Source organism: Diabrotica virgifera, chromosome 7, assembly GCF_917563875.1.
Source record: "Diabrotica virgifera virgifera chromosome 7, PGI_DIABVI_V3a".
Lineage (NCBI taxonomy): Eukaryota > Metazoa > Arthropoda > Insecta > Coleoptera > Chrysomelidae > Diabrotica > Diabrotica virgifera.
In genome coordinates this window covers 123658192-123673595 of record NC_065449.1, presented here as the reverse complement: position 1 = coordinate 123673595, position 15404 = coordinate 123658192, and the positions used below count along the sequence as shown (strand labels likewise).

General features: G+C 35.5%; 1 protein-coding gene across 2 annotated transcripts in view; it reads right to left on the bottom strand.

Annotated features, from left to right (window-relative positions):
• The window catches only part of LOC114345343 (uncharacterized), a 1044574-nt gene that overhangs the window by 987132 nt on the left and 42038 nt on the right, over positions 1–15404 (bottom strand). For both annotated transcript variants that reach the window (XM_050656017.1, XM_050656018.1), the window contains exon 2: positions 12560–12720. In XM_050656017.1, the coding sequence (XP_050511974.1) occupies positions 12560–12720 (161 nt within the window). The remainder of the gene's footprint in view (positions 1–12559; positions 12721–15404) is intronic.

Genomic DNA, 15404 nt, shown 5'->3' with positions numbered 1-15404 from the left:
TTCTTCTCCTGAAGCCTGGGAAACCCCCCGACTCCGCATCCTCTTATCGGCCAATATGCCTCCTCGACTGCCTTGGTAAGTTCTATGAGGGACTTATCAGGAGGAGGCTGGAGGGCATGTTGGACGATGAGAGAGTGTTATCAAATCAACAGTATGGGTTTCGTAAAGGTAGATCGACAGTCGACGCCGCGACCTGGATAAGGGACGCGGCAAAAACAAGCAAGAGGAGATGGGTGGTCCTCGTTCTGTTGGACATAAAAAATGCTTTTAACTCAGCAAACTGGGGCCTTATAGTAGACAGAATCGTCGAATGGGCCCCAGAATATGTGTCCAACAAAATAAAGGACTACCTATCTGACAGAACCGTATGCATATCGAAAAAAAAAAGAAGAAAGAGATGACCGCGGGAGTACCCCAGGGGTCAGTCCTGGGACCCTTACTATGGAATATATTATACAGGGTGGCCCGAAAAGAGTGGTCATAAATTATACCACAAATTCTGGGGTCAAAAATAGGTTGATTGAACCTCACTTACCTATATACAATAGTGCACACAAAAAAAGTTACAGCCCTTTGAAGTTACAAAATGAAAATCGATTTTTTTTCATATATCGAAAACTTTTAGAGATTTTTTATTAAAAATGGACATGTGGCATTCTTATGGTAGCAGCATCTTAAAAAAAATGAAATGAAATTTGAGTACCCCAGAAAAATTTTATGGGGGTTTTGTTCCCTTAAACCCCCCCAAACTTTTGTGTACGTTCCAATTAAATTAGTATTGTGGCACCATTAGTTAAACACAATGATTTTAAAACTTTTTTGCCTCTCAATACTTTTTCCATAAGCCAGTGTTTATCGAGATATTTTGAATATTTGTCGAATCCACCAGATATTTGTATATGGTTAAGTACGATTGTAGAGACATGTTGATAATCTGAAAATTTATTTATAATTTACATTTTTAGGTATATTTTGAAAAAGAAGCCACATCTCGATAAAAGATGACTTATCAAAAAAAGACTAAGAGGCAAAAAAGTTTTAAAAACACCGTGTTTAACTAATGGTTCCACAACGATAGTTTAATTGGAACGTACACAAACATTTGGGGGGTTTAAAGGAACAAAACCTCCATACAATTTTTATGTAAATATATTAAAAACGAAGCCGAATCTCGATAACAACTCGCTTATCGAAAAAATAGTAAGAGGCAAAAAAGTTTTAAAAATGTTGTTTTTAACTAATGGTACTACAATAATGAATTAATTGGAACGTAGACAAAAGTTTGGGGGGGTGTAAGGGAACAAAACCTCCATAAAATTTTTATGGTGTGGACAAATCTTACTATAATTTTGTTGTAAGATTCTCTTGCCATAAGAATGATATATGCCCATTTGCAATAAAAACCTCTAATAGTTTTCGATATATTGAAAAAAATCGATTTTCATTTTGTAACTTCAAAGGGCTGTAACTTTTTTATGAGCATATTTGTACTAAGGTAAGCTAGGTTCAATCGAACTAATTTTAACCCTAGAATGCGTGGTATAATTTATGACCAATCTTTTCGGGACACCCTGTATAATGGGGTACTAGAAGTAAACAAGGAGAGAGGAGTGAGGGCGACTGCATACGCGGATGATCTAGCTTTACTAATCGAAGACGACACGAATAGGGGACTAATAGAAAAAGTTAATAGAGCCATACGAAAGACCGCGGCTTGGATAGAAAGAAACGACCTAAAGTTAGCAGTAGAGAAGACGGAAGCCATAATCTTGAGGGGACCGAGAAAAAGAAATGATATTATATTTGAATACAAAGGCTCCGCAATAAGACCCCAGAAGACAGTGAAATACTTAGGTATATCATTCGACGACAGGATTGCATTCGGACAACACGTACAGGAAGCATGTCGGAAGGCAGAAAAGGACCTCCACACTAAACAAGGATGCCAAATATTGGGGGTCCAGGATCCCAGAAAAGAATGGTGATGCTACAATCAATCATATCTATAGTTTTATACGGGGCCCAGTGTGGCACGAGGTCCTTCGAATGAGGAAGTACAAAGACATGCTTCTTAGGGCCCAGAGAAAACCTCTGATCAGGGTGTGCAGCGCGTACAGAACCGTATCAACCATTGCCTTACAGGTGGTGGCTGGTGCTGTACCGGTGCACATCCTGGCCGGAGAAAGAGTCCGAATGTACCAAAGGGGCAAGGAGGCAATAGGTTCAGTACCACAAGAAAGGACGAGAAGTCTATAGATGTGGCAGAGGGAATGGACAGCCGAAGTCGAGAAGGCAGCCTGGACAAGATCCCTGATTCCGGTGAGATGATACGATTGCCGGCATCGGCGCGTCAACTATTACTTCACACATTTCTTGACGGGACATGGATCGTTTAGGAAATTTACCTATCGTATAGGGAAGACCGGGGACGATCTATGTCCCGACTGTGAAGTGGTGGATGACGCGCAGCATATTGTGTTTGAGTGCCCTGCATATCACGCGGGGCGTACCGAGATGCTGCTGAGGCTGGGATCCCCTCTAGGCGAGCCTCATGAGCTAATCGAAAAAGCTATCGACAGCAAGAGAGAATTCGACTTGATCATTGCTTTTGTCACCAAGACAATCAAGCACAAAGAGGAAAAAGAATGGCGTCTGCAAGCGGGATGACCAATCGTCATTATTTATTTTTTTACTCATTTTTTTTTAACGTGTTTGTGTCATGCAAGGCAGTCAGAGGAGGAGGAACCTTTACATCCAATCTACGCTGACTGCCCTTATTTTATATTATTTATTATGTTTTATCGATCTATATATTTATTTATCAATTTTATTTATATAATATTTTACCGTTTTTATTATAATCTTATTTAACTGTGGTGCATGTCTCACGAGGCATTCAGTAGGGGACTTTTACCTTCTACTCAGGCTGAGTGCCTCTTGTTTTTCTCGTTTTGTTTCTGTTTTGATTTATGTTTTCCTTGTTCTACCCGTGTCCGTCCTGGGTCAGCTGGCGGGGGAGGACCTTTTACATCCAAGCTACGCCAACTGCCTCCTTGTTTTAAGTCTGAGATTTTGAATGAATGTGTGTATTGAATGAATGCATTGATGAAAGTAAGAATGTTTGGCGTTGCTCGTAATTACCAACTGGTTCTGTTTTGCTAGTTCCATCGTGAGGGGGGCATCCCGGTCGCCCTACCCGCGGGAGGGTTGCGCTGGACGGTCGCTTCACCGGCCGGTTTGACGTGAGGCCCTTGCGGGGAGGAGGCTAGGAGGCCGCCAAACTCATGGAATGCACGCGAAGAGTGCCGCACGGGAGTTAAGAGTAAGGTCGGCGTGTCAGATATGTACGCTAAGTGCGGTTCCAGACCCGTCGGCTGGAGAAATAGGGGGTGAGTTTAGTCGGTAGGCGGCCCCGGCCCGCGGTGAAGCGTGCCGGACTGAACCCGACACACCCGACCCTCTGGGAAGGGACACCTTCCCAGAGGGTCTTTTGAATATTCTCACCTCCCAAAAAAAAAAGTGATAAGACAATCCGAGTTCATATCCCAGCCATCCTAATAATTATGTAACTATGGCCTGGCAAATGAACTCGGATTGCCCAATCAAACTTAGCATCGTAACCGCTACAAGTACATAAACCATGATTGACTAATAACATTGATTTTTTCGATATAAACTAAGTTTCGATAACCAATAAATCGTAAACTATTAATTTTATCAAAAAAATATAAAATATTTTTTGCTTACAATTAATGTTTTTACCAACATTTGCGGTCAAAATATAATAAAAAATTTCCACCTTCGAGATGGGTGGCAAGCACCCCATGGTAAAAGCGTCTTTCGGCATCATATAGATTTTATTCCTTGGACTATCCACTACTTATTATCAAATTTTCAAGCAAATCTATCCATTCTGTAAAAATTGCGAAGTGAAAAGTTTCAGTTCCTGGACTAACTATACATTTGGAGCTCTATAACTTCTGAACGGCTGAACTGATGTTGATCACTAAACATGAGTTTGAAACGTATTGATAAGTAGTATCTGAAGTAGTATCTGATGCATCCAAGATCAAGTATGATAACTGAACGTATTAGAGGAATTATTGAGCTTGAAAAACGGTTTTTCCCATAAGAAATAGATTTTGATCATACTTATGAAGCCTATAACTAAAAAATTGGAATATTCCAAGATATGAGATATACACCGTTAGACGCGTCCTGAATCCTCCTACAAACACTTAGTTATTGGTGCAATTCGTATTTTGAAATTTTGAGTAATTGTCAAAAAACCAAAATTTTCAAAGTGTATTTTTTCAGTTTTTTGTCTATGGTGAGCAGTGTGTATGTCTCAGCTTGATCGGTCAGGCACCACTGAAAATTTGAATCAACCCTATTGATTTGGTGTATTTGTAATTTTCCTTTCCCTCCTTGAACCTAAGATATATACGCCCAATTATATGTTATTTTGTATCTTCCTAGCCCTCTAGCTGGCTTACGGATAGTCAGAAGTAAAAAATTACACCGCTTATAAATCAGCCCTCACACCCTCTTGAAACACAGAAAAAAAATTCAAATCGGTTTAAAGTTCAAACACACATACATACATAAATACATACATATCCACAAACATTTTCCCATTTTTAAATAAAAATTGAGTAATAATTCTGAGCTCGGTAACTCTTGAAACATTATAACCGATTTTTAAAATTAAACATGCGTTGGAAAGGTAATGATCTGTGCTATCAGAAGCCGCATAGATCGGGCTTAAGTTTTTGAAATTTTTGGGAGTTTTAGGGACGAGAACGAAAAACAGACTCTAAATGGGAAGGGCCGTAAAATCCACACCCTTGAACCAAAATGGAGATGTAACATATGGATGGACGAGTATTTTCCTATACTTTAAGATGGGATTAGGCCCAATTTTCAATTCAGTCAGGTTTAGAAAATCGAAAATTTCGTGTATATATAGTGTCGCTTGTAGGGGTGTTGTGCGCCACTGGTGAGAACTGCCGTTCTCTGTGGATTGTCACATGTAGAAGTGTTGTGCGCCACTGGCGAGAACTGCCGTTCTCTGGTAATTTTCAAAATTACATGTGCGTTGGAAAGGTAATGATCAGTACTATCAGAAGCCGCAAAGGTCGAACTTATATTTTTGAAATTTTTGGTAGTTTTGAGAACGAGAAAGAAAAACAGACCCTAAACAGGAATAGACGTAAAATCCACACCCTATGACCAAAATGAAATGTTCACATATGGATGGGCGAGTCTTTTGCTAAACTTTAATTTTTTAATTCAGTCAGATTTAGAAAACCGAAAAATTCGTGTATATATAGTGTCGCATGTAGAGGGGTTGGGCGCCACTAGCGAGAATTGCCGTTTTCTGGGGTCGCCTTGGTCACATTCTCTCCCAAATGATCTAGTACTTACGACACCAGTGATAAGACCATCCGAGTTCATATCCCAGCCATCCTAATAATTATGTAATTATGGCCCGGCAAATGAACTCGAATTGCCCAATCAAACTTATCATCGTAACCACTACAAGTACATAAACCACGATTGATTAATAACTTTGATTTTTTCGATATAAACTAAGTTTTGATAACCAATAAATCGAAAACTATTAATTTTATCAAAAAAATATAAAATATTTTTTGCTTACAATTAATGTTTTTACCAACATTTGCTGTCAAAATATAATAAAAAATTTCCACCCTCGAGATGGGGTGGCAAGAACCCCATGGTAAAAGCGTCTTTCGGCATCATATACATTTTATTCCTTGGACTATCCCCTACTTATTGTCAAATTTTCAAGCAAATCTATCCATTCTTTAAAAATTGCGAAGTGAAAAGTTTCAGTTCCTGGACTAATTATACTTTGGAGCTCTATAACTTCTGAACGGCTGAACTGATGTTGATCACTAAACATGAGTTTAAAACGTATTGATAAGTAGTATCTGATGCATCCAAGATCAATTATGATAACTGAACGTATTAGAGGAATTATGGAGCTTGAAAAACGGTTTTTCCCATAAGAAATAGATTTTGATCATATTTATGAAGCCTATAACTAAAAAATTCGAATATTCCAAGATATGAAATATACACCCTTAGAGGCGTCCTGAGTCCTCCTACAATCACTCGTTATTGGTGCAATTCGTAGGTTGAAATTTTGAGTAATTGTCAAAAAACCAACATTTTCAAAGTTTATTTTTCAGTTTTTTGGCTATTGTGAGCAGTGTGTATGTCTAAGATTGATCGGTCAGGCACCACTGAAAGCTTGAATCAACCCTATTGATTTGGTGTATTTGTAATTTTCCTGTCCCTCCTTGAACCTAAGATATATACGCAAATAATATGTTATTTTGTATCTTCCTAGCCCTCTAGCTGGCTTACGGATAGTCAGAAGTAAAAAAATTACACAGCTTATGAATCAGCCCTCACACCCTCTTGAAACACAGAAAAAAAATTCAAATCGGTTTAACTTTCAAACACACATACATACATACATACATATCCACAAACATTTTCCAATTTTTAAATAAAAATTGAGTAATAATTCTGAGCTCGGTAACTCTTGAATGGTATAACCGTTTTTTAAAATTAACATGCGGTGGAAAGGTAATGATCTGTGCTATCAGAAGCCGCATAGATCTGGCTTAAGTTTTTGAAATTTTTGGGAGTTTTTGGGGACGAGAACGAAAAACAGACTCTAAGTGGGAAGGGCCGTAAAATCCACACCCTTGAACCAAAATGGAGATGTGATATATGGATGGACGAGTCTTTTCCTATACTTTAAGATGAGATTTGGCCCAATTTTCAATTCAGTCAGGTTTAGAAAATCGATATTTTCGTGTATATATAGTGTCGCTTGTAGGGGTGTTGTGTGCCACTGGTGAGAACTGCCTTTCTCTGTGGATTGTCGCATGTACGGGTGTTGTGCGCCACTGGCGAGAACTGCCGTTCTCTGGTAATTTTCAAAATTACATGTGCGTTGGAAAGGTAATGATCAGTACTATCAGAAGCCGCAATGGTCGAACTTATATTTTTGAAATTTTTGGTAGTTTTGAGAACGAGAAAGAAACACAGACCCTAAATAGGAATAGACGTAAAATCCACACCCTATGACCAAAATAAAATGTTCACATATGGATGGGCGAGTCTTTTCCTAAACTTTAATTTTTTAATTCAGTCAGATTTAGAAAATCGAAAATTTCGTGTATATATAGTGTCGCATGTAAAGGGGTTGTGCGCCACTAGCGAGAATTTTCCGTTTTCTGGGGTCGCCTTGGTCGCATTCTCTCCCAAATAATCTAGTACTTACGACACCAGTCATAAGACAATCCGAGTTCATATCCCAGCCATCCTAATAATTATGTAACTAAGGCCCGGCAAATGAACTCGGATTGCCCAATCAAACTTAGCTTCGTAACCACTACAAGTACATAAACCATGATTGATTAATAACTTTGATTTTTTCGATATAACCTATAGGTTTCGATAACCAATAAATCGAAAACTATTAATTTTATCAAAAAAATATAAAATATTTTTTGCTTACAATTAATGTATTTACCAACACTTGCGGTCAAAATATAATAAAAAATTTCCACCTTCGAGATGGGGTGGCAAGCACCCCATGGTAAAAGCGTCTTTCGGCATCATATAGATTTTATTCCTTGGACTATCCACTACTTATTTTCAAATTTTCAAGCAAATCGATCCATTCTTTAAAAATTGCGAAGTGAAAAGTTTCAGTTCCTGGACTAACTATACATTTGGAGCTCTATAACTTCTGAACGGCTGAACTGATGTTGATCACTAAACATGAGTTTAAAACATTTTGACAAGTAGTATCTGATGCATCCAAGATCAAGTATGATAACTGAACGTATTAGAGGAATTATTGAGCTTGAAAAACGGTTTTCCCATAAGAAATAGATTTTGATCATACTTATGAAGCCTAGAACTAAAAAATTCGAATTTTTTCAGATATGAGATATACACCGTTAGACGCGTCCTGAGTCCTCCTACAAACACTCAGTTATTGGCGCAATTGATAGGTTGAAATTTTGAGTAATTGTCAAAAAACCAAAATTTTCAAAGTTCATTTTTTCAGTTTTTTGGCTATGGTGAGCAGTGTTTATGTCTCAGCTTGATCGGTTAGGCACCATTTGAAAGATTGAATCAATTCTATTGATTTGGTGTATTTGTAATTTTCCTTTCCCTCCTTGAACCTAAGATATATACGCCCAAAAAAGATGTTATTTTGTGTCTTCCTAGCCCTCTAGCTGGCTTACGGATAGTCAGAAGTAAAAAATTACACCGGTTATGAATCAGCCCTCACACCCTCTTGAAACACAGAAAAAAAATTCAAATCGGCTTAACTTTCAAACACACATACATACATACATACATATCCACAAACATTTTCCCATTTTTAAATAAAAATTGAGTAATAATTCTGAGCTCGGTAACTCTTGAATGGTATAACCGATTTTTAACCCTTAACTACAGAGATCCGGTATTTTTTACCGGCGGGCATTCCCAAAATGTGGATTTCATGGTAACCTCACGACTTACAAGTTCATGTGTCTCTGTACCTCTCGGGTAGTTTGTATAACAATGCTAATCAAAGCGTGTAGTGTGTATTGTCAATATTTTCTTTTGTAGCACACATCAAAAATCATAACCGGTAAAAATTACCGGATGTCTGTGTTAAGTAAGTATTTTTATATGAGTACTATATTTGTAAATCTGAAATGTTCATATTATTTTTGTATGTTTTTAGGAAAAAAGTAAAGAAATGGACTGCGGAAGTCATCCTGGACCTTCAATGAATGTTAAATTTGACGATAAAAATTTTGAGGCCACTTTGCAAAAATGGAATTGCCATTTAATTCTGTGATAATTTTACCCCTTGCAGATTTTTTCTCATGGATGTAAAAATTTTTGTAAATGCTATTTTATGTTTCCTTTGGGATTCTATGTTACGTTTATTTGTTAAAAAGAAGTCTAAATTTTTGTTCATAGCATTTATGGCCGTTTGTTCCAATAGACCAAAAATGTTACCAAAATTCTGGTTTAATAGATTATTCTTCAAAAATCTTGTATTATATTATTAAAATCACTCATTTTACCATTTTTCCCATATCTAGAGACTCCAGAAAAACTCATAATGCAAATTTTTTTGTTTTTTATTATTAACTTTATATTTTAATCCTATTTTATAATGACCGGTAAAAAATACCGGGGATCGTGCTAATATTGGGATGTCTGTAGTTAAGGGTTAAAATTAAACATGCGTTGGAAAGGTAATGATCGGTGCTATCAGAAGCCGCATAGATCGGGCTTAAGTTTTTGAAATTTTTGGGAGTTTTGGGGACGAGAACAAAAAACAGACTCTAAATGGGAAGGGCCGTAAAATCCACACCCTTGAAGCAAAGTGGAGATGTAACATATGGATGGACGAGTCTTTTCCTATACCTTAAGATGGGATTTGGCCCAATTTTCAATTCAGTCAGGTTTAGAAAATCGAAAATTTCGTGTATATATTGTGTCGCTTGTAGGGGTGTTGTGCGCCACTGGTGAGAACTGCCGTTCTCTGTGGATAATTTAACTTCAACTTCCAAACTCGTCCATTTCTTCTGCATCAACTTCCTTTTCTTGGTCGGCAGGAGGACAATTTTATCAGCTATCACCAGAGCAAGAACCGTAACATTGATTGCAATATAATCCAAGTTTGCAGCACCCACAAGTTAAGCCACATCCTATTTTGCAATTGCAAAATATCATTTTAAGTATTTCTTCTGGTGCCGTAATATCCGTCATTGTTTGGTACCAAGGTGCCGTTCACTTTTTTCCATTCCCAATCAGCAAAATTAAGAGTTTTGTTGCCCGATATCTAAATACAAAGGAGACACTGCACGTATAAAATAATAAATACTCCAAAAACATCAAAATTTAGACGCTCCGTAATTTTTAAACATTATCTGTAGAAAAATATATTTGATTTTTTACAATAACTCGCCTTCCATTTAAGCTTTTTGAATTCACTCTCACCTCATTTTCTAGGGAATTTCATAAGCTATGCTATAAGATCATGAGAGTTGTAATCTTTCTGGGCCCTTTTGTTCAGATAATTTTAATAGTAAGGGGCTAAAAAGACGCTCCCTTTGCATTGAAATCAATGATTTAAACGCTTATATCTCTCTTAATTTATAAGCTATGTCAGTTACATAAAAAAAATTTAGTAAAATAAGCTAAATTTTTGGTAAGAACAATTTTTTTCATTAATCTAATAGTTTTTGGGATATTTTAAAAAAATGACGTACCTATTTTTTGAAAAATCGAAAAAAAAAAGAAATTTACTTAAAACAAGTTTTTCTAAAATGTAATTGTTCTAAATAATTCAAACTTCTGGAACGTGTAGTCGGAACATAACTAAAGTTAATTTCACATGGGCTACGATTGATATTAATTTTGCCGCACATGGCATACATTTTACCATCATTTTTTCTTTTATAAATTCGAGGTATTTGACTAATTTTCGCTGTAACTTGCTTAATTTTCATGCTAGAGGCTTCTTTAAAAGCTTATTTTGAAGGTCTAAAAAGTACTTTAAAAATGCTTAGGAATATTTTCTATGAAAAATTAATCATTTTTCCATTATTTGAGCTCAAATCTCTGCATAAATTTACGAAAAACAAAAAAATAGTTTTCAATGACTCATAAGTTGTTTAATATTATCTAAAAAATTTAAAACTGACCAGTTTCTTTGTTTTTTTATAAGCTTCAATTTTAATAAGGATAAATTTTTCCTGAAAAGGCGTAATTTTCGAGTTATTATATATACACTCAGCATCAAAATTAACACACCACCTTAAAAATGGGACATTTTTGACGTTTCATATTTCTTAAACCGGTTGTCCCATTTTAGTGATTTTTTTAGTATATTATAGCTCTATTCTTCAAAAATATCGATGTAATAATATTGCTGAAGAGATAAGTCTCATTGTATACCGGGTGTAACAATGATAGTGTGTTTTTTCCTCAAAGTTTGGAACACCCTGTGAAATATTGTAGCATATATAAAATATTAAAATTAAAACTCAACTGTAGCGTTAGGCCTTTTTAACACTTTTCTTTTTGATCCATTCAATTATCTTGAATAATAAAAAAGTTAGGTACTTTAACAACTAGCAATGTTATTCATCAATACAGGGTGTTTCTAAATAAGTGCGACAAACTTTAAGGGGTAATTCTGCCTGAAAAAATAATGACCGTTTGCTTCATAAACATATGTCCGCAAATGCTTTGTTTCCGAGATAGGGGATGCTTAATTTTTTCTTAGAAACTGACGTTTTATTTATTGCTCTAAAACTGGTTGTGATATTCAAATGAAATTTAGTAGGTTTTAAGGGGTAGTTATTGCGCATTTTTGACATATAAATTAAGAATTTTATTTTCACCATTGGCGTGCAAGCGGGTATAAATATTTTAGATACATCCCGTATGCACGCCAATGGTCAATATAAAACTCTTGATTGTACGTCAAAAAATACGCAATAACTACCCCTTAAAACCTAGCAAATTTCATTTGCATATCTCAACCAGTTTTAGAGCAATAAATAAATTGTCAGTTTGTAAGAAAAAATTCAACATCCCGTATTTCGGAAACAAAGCATTTGCGGACATATGATTATAAAGCAATCGGAAAATATTTTTTCCTGCAGAATTACCCGTTAAACTTTGTCGCATTTATTTAGAAACACCCTGTATTGATGAATAACATCGCTAGTTGTTAAAGTACCTAACTTTTTTATTGTCACACATAAGCGAATGAATCGAAAAGCAAAATGTTAAGAAAGCCTAAGGCTACAGTCGACTTTTAATTTCAATATTTTATATACGCTAGAATATTCCACAAGGTGTTCTAAACTTTGAGTAAAAACACACTATTATTGTTACACCCGGTATACATTGACACTTACCTATTTAGCAATAATATTATTACATCGAATTCTTAAAGAACAAAGCTATAATGTACTAAAAAAATCACTAAAATTGGATAACAGGTTTAGGAAATACGAGCCATCAAAAATATCCCATTTATAAGGTGGTGCGTTAATTTTGATGCTTAGTGTAATATATTATATATTATAATATATAAATGGAAGAACTATTGAAAAACTATATTTTTTTGGAATATTTAATCGCGAATAACTCAGAAATTATTAAGTTAAGTAAAAAATTTTATTTTACATTTTTTTTATAAAATTCAATTCTCTATTGATTCCCGATGTCATTTTGAAATTTAAAATTTACACCCCCGAGAAAGGGTGACATTCACCCCCTTGGTATATATAAGCATACATTGGCATCAAGGCAGGTTTGTTATTTGCATAATTTTTGAGCTACTATCAAAATTTCAAGCAAATTCATGAAGGACTTTAGAATTGCGTGGTAAAGTGTTTGAATAAATGTACTAAATAAATAAATAAATATGTTGTATGGAAAGGAAAATTATTTATAGATTGCGAAAATTTAAATTACTTACTACTTCCTTGGGTAGAAAACTTGGTTCTGATCTCTCTGTATCAGTTGTACCTTTTGAAAGTAATGGGGCCGGACATTTACATTTCGACGACTGTTTCGGAATACATATCGCACATTTTTCATGACAATTATCAGTTATATTTTCTCTTTCGTCAGTAAAATCTAAATAACATAACAATGCTAATTAAAATTTTTTAGTTTTAAATACTAATTAAACAATTTGAGTTAACACAAAACGAAATCACAAACAATCACAAAAGGTTACTTCATGTTTTATACTAACGAGTTAAATATATAAGAGGGAGTACGATATTGAGGTTATTGGCCCTAACCCTGGAATACCACAATATCAGTAGCACTTAGAAATCTGCTACAATATTTCAAGCATAATTTCTACCACTTTATTCTTGTTCTTAATAATACCTTAAACAACATCACAAACGAAATAAAATAATAATTATTTGGGACAGTCAAGCTACACTGAAGTCTACATCCTATAAGTCGATAATAGCTTGAAACTGCAAACAGTCAGTTAGGTAGCTGGTAAGGCGCAACAAAGTAATTTTGCTGTACGTGTCAGAGCATCATTAAGTGTTGGTTATAATATTGCTGATAGTCTTAGTTAAGATGAACCAAATACTCCTTTTATTGGATCACAGTCATCCTGCTGTATAGCTAAGACCGTATAGTGATACCTGGTTTCATAGCTCAGCCAACTTTTTTCGCACTTCTAATTGCATTGGCCAATTGCATTAGTCCTGGTTGCTGGATAATTGTCAAGGCCACAGCCCAAAAAAGTTATAAAAAAAAACTAAGACTAAGGTTATGTTATGAAAAGATAAACAATTGCATGTAGTAAATAAAATTAATTATGCAGTACTCCAAGCAAAATACAATTAATTAAATTTTTTGTTTATTTAGAAAATAACCGCATTGTCAAATATCAAACATTCATTAGTCATATCCGATATTTAACAGTATAATTTTATCACCCCGTATATCACATGAACCAATCTGTTATTGTATAATTACATGTGCGGGTCTTTAATTTAGTTCACGAATTGCAATTTGTAAACAATAATTCGGGTAATTGCATATTTAATTTGATGGTCGAATATATTCCTTTGTTCTCAATAATCTGTAAACATATTCAGCGCGTATCCTGACACCAATACTGGTGCCACCGCTGAGAAAGAATATACATTTTATAATAATTCTCAAGAATCAACTCAACCAGGCCAGATGTGTCTTAAACTTCATTCCTTCGATTCACTTAAGGGCTCCCGGGGTTAGGGTGTGGTAGTGATTAGACATGGTTCTCATCGAGCAAAAGAAAACATCGAAGTAATTACAAGACTCGATAAACCTACAACTACAGTCCACACCTAACAAACCCAGTAGCAGATAGACGACACTAGGCCCGGGAAAACAGAAACTACAAACAGGGGATCAACAGAGCATCCAGAATAGAAAATACAAACAGGGGATCAACAGAGCATCGAGAACAGAAACTACAAGCAGGGGATCAACAAAGCATCCAGAAGAGAAACTACAAACAGGGGATCAACAGAGCATCCAGAAGAGAAACTACAAACAGCGGAGCGGCAGAGCATCCGTAACAGAAACTACAAACAGGGGATCAGCAAGGCAGAAACCACAACCAGAGGAGCGATACAACGTCCGGAAACTGAAACAAACCGTAAGTTTTTCAACAAATTGCTTCTTCTCCAACATTGAACGTATTGCAAATTGAATAATAAAATCAAAGTATAAAAAGTCCACTCTATGCAATTAGCTAAATTTTAAGAATATTAAATACCTACATGTATATGTATTTTATTTCAATTTATGTATATGTTACAGTTCAAGTTGATTCTCAGTTAGAGTTGACATTTCCTAGTTCCAGTCAACTTCAACTGAAACGAGCAGTAAAAGTTGATTTGAAAAATTTAAATCAACTTTTACTAGTTGAAGTTGACTCTTCCTAACTATCTTTAGTAAAAGTAGATTATACAATTTATACGAGTATAATCTCACGTGCATTTTTGATGAGTGTGCGTCTCTTTGTTTTGACCGTTTCAACTACTTATTAGTCCAGCCTGTAACGTCGCCCCCGTTAGGTAAATTATTCTGATTCGATTTTTTTGCACAAACTTACTAAAACAAATACATCCTTATAACAAATACATAGCGTCAGGCGGTACCGCGGTCGAAAAATTGTTTAACCAAATTCACAAAAATAATTCTTATCTACTCTACCTCATATTATGTATAAGTTTTTATTGTGTGAACATTGTAAATATAGATAGAAGTACATGAAGGGTTTAAAGTGTGCCTGAAGTAATAATGTATTTTAAATGGGATTTATTTTTCGCACTGTTTTTTAGCACACTTTCATATAATCAAATATCCTTAACTTTCGCCTTGTCATGGTGATGACATGTGAGCAATACATTACAAAAAAAGTTTTGACAGTTTTGTGGTTTGACAGAAGTTTGAATTTTTAAGTGTCAACTACCATACCGTAACTACCATTGGGGCAACCGGGGCAGTGCCCCGGGGCCCCGGCCAAGAGGGCTCCCCCAGAGGCCTCCGTTTGGTTGGCCGTGTAAAGATTGTAACGAGGTCAAATAAACTTTTTAAAGTACTTTCAGTCAAGTTCTACTTCGAGTTGTCCGATTGTAATAAGTATACGGCGAATTAATTCTAACAACTTCAATGATCGATTTTAACCTAGTTCACCTGCACTATTATAAAAAAATTTGTCTCAAAATCTCTCCACGAAGTCACCCCATTTTCTTTGTTTCAAACCACAAAGCAGCTCCGTCTTTTAGATGGCTCCTTAT